This window comes from Haemaphysalis longicornis, unplaced genomic scaffold (assembly GCF_048455015.1).
Source record: "Haemaphysalis longicornis isolate Haplotype H1 unplaced genomic scaffold, Haemaphysalis longicornis Haplotype H1 scaffold_10, whole genome shotgun sequence".
Lineage (NCBI taxonomy): Eukaryota > Metazoa > Arthropoda > Arachnida > Ixodida > Ixodidae > Haemaphysalis > Haemaphysalis longicornis.
In genome coordinates this window covers 82694306-82699850 of record NW_027526204.1, presented here as the reverse complement: position 1 = coordinate 82699850, position 5545 = coordinate 82694306, and the positions used below count along the sequence as shown (strand labels likewise).

At 52.8% G+C, this 5545-nt stretch overlaps 1 protein-coding gene across 1 annotated transcript; it reads right to left on the bottom strand.

Moving 5' to 3' along the window:
* Positions 1-3149: 3149 nt before the first annotated feature.
* Positions 3150-3959, bottom strand: LOC144159927 (uncharacterized). The gene is made up of 2 exons (XM_077691579.1): positions 3507-3959; positions 3150-3440 (listed from the first exon to the last, which is right to left on the bottom strand). The coding sequence occupies exons 1-2, from the start codon at positions 3957-3959 to the stop codon at positions 3150-3152; spliced, it is 744 nt and encodes a 247-aa protein (XP_077547705.1).
* Positions 3960-5545: the final 1586 nt, after the last annotated feature.

Here is a 5545-nt window from a genome sequence, read left to right as displayed (position 1 = left end):
AACGGTTGAGAGAAAAACCCTGCCGCGGTAGCTCAGAAGGACGCGTGGAGCTCTATGGCGCAAAATAATGTTGTGCAGGATGAAGTCTGCCTCTTCTGCGGCGGTGCCAGAGCGAATAGGCGCAGTTTCGGCGTACCTAGTCAAATGATCTTCAGCCGTAACTATCCATCGGTACCCAGATTGGGTGGCAGGTAGCGGTCCATACAAGTCGATGCCCACGGTCTCAAAGGGAGCCGAAGGACAAGGAAGAGGCTGCAGTAGTCCGGTCGGAGGAGTAGTCGAACGTTTGCGGTGCTGGCAAGAGGCGCACGAGCGGACGTACTTGGCCACAGCTGCAGAAAGGCCAGGCCAAAAGTAGCGGCTACGTATTCGCTCGCATGTTTTTGCGACGCCAAGGTGCCCAGCGGTTGCCGCATCGTGATATTCTTCGAGGATACGACGTCGAAGTGGACCAGGTACTACAGGGACCCAATTGTTGCCATTGGGATGGTAATTTTGGCGGTAAAGGACACCATGGAGGAGTTGAAACTTGGCGAGTTGACAACGTGCACGGCTGGTCGGAGGCGGCACACGGCCGTCGAGGTAGTCCATGATAGGGCGGCAGTATGCGTCTGCTCGCTGTAGCGAGGGCAAATCACCGTGTCCAGCAGAGCTAGGGAAAGTGATGGGTGCCAAAGGGACATCGTGGTCGAGGCTTTCCTGGAGAGCAGTCGACGGAGAAGACAATGGGCAACGAGACAGAGCGTCTGCGTCCGTATGCTTCTTTCCGGACTTATACGTCACGGAAAAATCATATTGTTGGAGGCGGAGAACCCAGCGACCAAGGCGCCCAGACAAGTTTTTCAAGGAAGATAACCAGCATAGTGCATGGTAATCTGTGACCACTGTAAAGTGACGGCCATGGAGGTAAGGCCGGAATTTTTGAACAGCCCAAACGATGGCAAGGCATTCCTGTTCTGTAATAGAGTAATTCTTCTCGGTGGGTGTCAACGAACGACTAGCATAGGAAACGACCCTCTCCCGGAGCTGAGCATCACTTTGAAGGAGAACAGCGCCGATTCCGTGATTGATTGATTGATTGTAGGGTTTAACGCGCCGACGCAACGCAGGCGATGAGGCGCGCCGTAGTGGAGGGCTCCGGATTAATTTTGACCACCTGGGGATCTTTATCGTGCGCCGAAATCTCGTACACACGGGCGTTTTTGCTTTTCGCCTCCATCAGAAAAGCGGCCGCCGCGGCCGGGAATCGAACCCGCGACCTCGTGCTCAGCAGCGCAACGCCTTAGCCACTGAGCCACCGCGGCGGGTGCCGATTCCGTGGCCACTTGCATCTGTGTGGAGGATAGCGGGCTTGCTTTCATCAAAGTGGCAGAGAACCGGGCTAGACGTTAAGGCGGCTTTCAATGCCTCAAAGGCTTGTTGGCACTCATTCGACCAAACGTAAGCTACGCCGGACTGTAGGAGCTGGTTGAGGGGGAGGGGGGCCGCAATGGTGGCAAAGTTCCGGACAAAGCGACGGAAATACGAGGCCAACCCGAGAAAACTGCGCAGATCTTTTTGTTGGCATGGACGCTGAAATCCGACAACAGCAGCGATTTTGTCGGGGTCGGGTCGTATCCCGTCCTTGCTAACGACATGGCCGAGTACCTTGATATTTTTGGTCGCAAAACGACATTTTTTTTAGTTGAGCTGTCGTCTAGCATGGGAGATGCACGTAAGCACTTCGTCCAAGCGTTGGAGAGGCTCAGCAAATGTCGAGGAAAAGACAACCACGTTGTCAAGATAGCAGAAACAGGTCTTCCATTTTAGTCCTCTGAGCACTGAGTCCATCATCCGCTCAAAAGTTGCCGGGGCATTGCACAAGCCGAACGGCATGACATTAAATTCATATAGGCCGTCTGGAGTAGCAAACGCCGTCTTTTCCTTGTCGGACTCGTGCATCGGTATCTGCCAGTAACCAGAACGCTAGTCAAGGCTCGAAACGTATTCGGCTCCTTGAAGGCAGTCCAGGGCGTCGTCGATCCGGGGCACAGGATACACACCCTTTTGGGTAATTTTGTTGAGGGCCCGATAATCTACACAAAAACGCACGGAACCATCCTTTTTTTCCACCAGGACGACTGGGGAAGACCAAGGACTGGATGAGGGCCGAATAACGTTACTCTGCAGCATGTCGTTCACGTTCTCCTCAATTACTTGCCGTTCTGATGGGGAGACTCGGTACGGGCGGCGGTGAACAATAGTTGATCCATCAGTTTTGATGCGATGCGTAGCTGCAGGGGTGCGAGGAAGGAACTTTGAATGGGTGTCGAACGAGGCACGGTGCTTGTGTAAAAGTTCCAGTACTGAGGATTTCTGTGATGGGGTAAGGTCCGGACCGATGGTTACCGCAAGAGACGACGTAGAGGAAACGGTCGTGGAAGGCCCACTGCCTGTGGAAAGAGTACCAGACGGAAGGATGGACACGTCGTCAGCAGAAACAGAAGCAACCGCACAGCCTTGCGGGAGCAGAACCGCTTCGGAGGTCGTATTACGCACGGGGATAAAGGAGCGCCCTCGGGAAAATCGTACCAGACAAGCGGCTACTGCAAGACCTCGTGAAAGGAGGCGACCGCACGGAATGGCCAGCACATCGCCGTCAACGATTTTGTCAGCGGAAACTGAAAGAATGTGCTCTTGGCGGGCGGGCACAACGTGATCGGTACGTAGCACCAGACGAGGCGTACTTGTTTCCGGGACAGCTGAGTGATGAACGTCTGTGATGCTAATAGCAGGAGTGCGGCAACAAATAACAGCGGAAGTCGACGAAAGAAAGTACCAACCAAGAATAAGCTTATAGGGGCACTCCAAGATCACCGCACACAGAATGTGATGACACAGCCCGTCGATAGAAACGCGTACCGTGCAGAAGGCAGAAGGTTGGATGGACGTGTCGTTAGCACCACGTAATAAATGGCCACTGTATGGGGTTTTTACCTTTCGTAGTCTCTTACAAAAGTCAGCTCGAATAATAGAAATACTTGCTCCAGTGTCCACCAAAGCTCCGATATCGTTACCTGCAACTGATACTAACAACAAGTTCGATGGGTGTTCTGGCGGAGTTGCTAATGTACCGATAGATGCAGTTTCCCCTCCAAAAAATGCATGACTTAGTTTTCCGAGAGGTGGGTGGGGTCATGCACGACAGGGCGAAGCGGAGATACAGATCGTCGAAATGGTGATGGGGAACGACGTCGCGACGCACGAGAATTGGTTGGGGACTCGGAAGTGGCAGGAGGAGAGGACCGGCGTGGCGGAGATGGGTAACCCCTCTGGCGGTAGTCGTAACAAAGGTTTGGTCGGTCACGTTCGTACGTGTCGTAGCCACGTCGCTCATCAATTAAACGCCTCCTACAGAACCGCGAAATGTGCCCGCGAATTCCGCAGTAGAAACACACCGGCCGGTTGAAAGAGGGCTGAGGGCGCTGCGGTCGCCATGCTGGATAGTAAGGCTGCGGCCCAGGGACCGGGTTGACCGCTGCCACATAGCCAGGAACTGGTTGAGCGGGGACGCCTGTCACGGACAGAGGCGGCCTGCCAGCAACTTCGGAATAGGATGGCGTGACTGGAGGAGGGGTAAGATCTGCGGGAAGTCTTCCGTGAGTACACGCGGCAAGCTCCTCTCTAATGATCTCTCGCAGGTTAGGTGTAGACGAGTAGGGACTGGTAGGTGAGACGTGCACAGAGGTGCGGCCATCAAGTTCCTCCCGGATGAGTTCGCGTATTAGAGCTCGGAGGTCCTCATCGCCGCTGTTCCGGGCCATGGTACCCTGCTGGAGACGGAGCGACTGAAGGTCGTCCAGGCGTTGGCACGTTGTCCTCACATCCGAAACGGTAGTCGGATTCTGAAGGGCCAAGGCATTAAAGGCGAACCAGCCGATCCCTTTCAAGATGTGGCGCACGCGATCAGCCTCCGTCATGTCTTTGTTGACCTTTCGGCACAGGGCCACAACATCTTCAATGTACGACGTACGACATGTACGTCTGACAGGGATGTTGCAATCGTCCCTCCAGCTTCTTTTTTGCGATGTCTGAGCAGGCCTAGGAAGAGCCAAAAATCTGGCGCAGCTGCGTGGTGAAATCGTTCCAGTCATCAATGCGGTGCACATTGTTCCGGAACAACGTTTTGGCCACTTCGTCCAGGGACCATGAGACGTTTTCAAGCTTCGCGTGGTCGTCCCACCTGTTAAAGGCTCTGACGCGTTCGAAGGTGTCAAGCCACTCGTCAACGTCCTCATTACGAAGGCCAGCGAACATCGGTGGATCGTGCTGGCGGCTGGTGACGAAGTACGGTGGGACGGCGGCTGAGCCCACCCCACCGGTTCCGCTGCCGGTTCCACTGTCGGTACCGCTGCCGGTTCCGGTTGCACGTTCCGCTGTCATAGGCATGGCGTCTCGCAGCAAGCGACGACCCGAACGGAGCTCCAGGGGTGCACTCAGAGATGGAGGACGAGGGATCAAGACGCACGCTCCACCACTTGAGAGACGACGGTTTGCGTGGCCGTTTGTTGTTGTTGTTGTTGGTCCAAAAAAAAAAAAAATGGCTCGTACCCACTCAGGGGGATTGGCCAGGAAATGGGCGCTAACTGAGAGAAGAGAAAAAACTAATTTGGATTAAAAGAAGAAAAGTGAATAATTACAGAAAAAGGTGAGTATGAGCGGGAGTAAACAGATAATAAGTAAACTGCCAGATAATAAGGTGCGGTAGCAGATAGAGCTCACCAACTACAAAATCAGCACAAATGAATAAGGAAAGGATTGGCCGAAGGACATTCGTGGAAATTATGTAAGAAAATTAAAGAAAGAAGATTCGGCAACGAAGGGGAGGCAGAGAGCGGGAAGGCAAAGGATACAGGCGCAGACATGTTTTTAAGAGCAGCCCGCCATCTTGAATTAGCTGCTAGCACGGCAGACGGCGTGATTCAAAGATGAATGAGTGTACAGCGCGGCAAAGATCCCCGCGGCAAAAACCCAGTACTGTCGCCCCGAATGATAATATTAGAGGAAGAGTGAGTGGGTGGGCCAATTGATTAAAAGGGTTTTCGAAATATCTTTTTCGTAGGGAGGCAAACCGTCGGCAGTGGAGGAGAAAATGTTCTATAGTCTCTAATTCATTGCAAAATACACAAAGGGGTGAAGGGGCCAGATCACAGCGGTACAAATAATAATTTAAATTTGGTACGCCACAGCGAAAGTTAGTTAGGCTAACTTCGCATTATTCCAACGCTCGGGCCAAGGAAGAAGATCAAGCGGTGATGATGATGCCGAGCCCATCGGGGCTAGCACTGATGATAGTGGGTGATTACGAAGAAGCGCCGGTAACATAACCCAAAGTACTGGGAGTGTAGTCACTGGGTCTCTCAATATGTATGTATGTATGTGAGCATGCATGCATGCATGTATGTATGTATGTATGTATGTATGTATGTATGTACGCATGCATGCAAGTATGCCTGTATATTTTTACCCACGTATGTATGCATACAACATTTATGTATGCATGCTT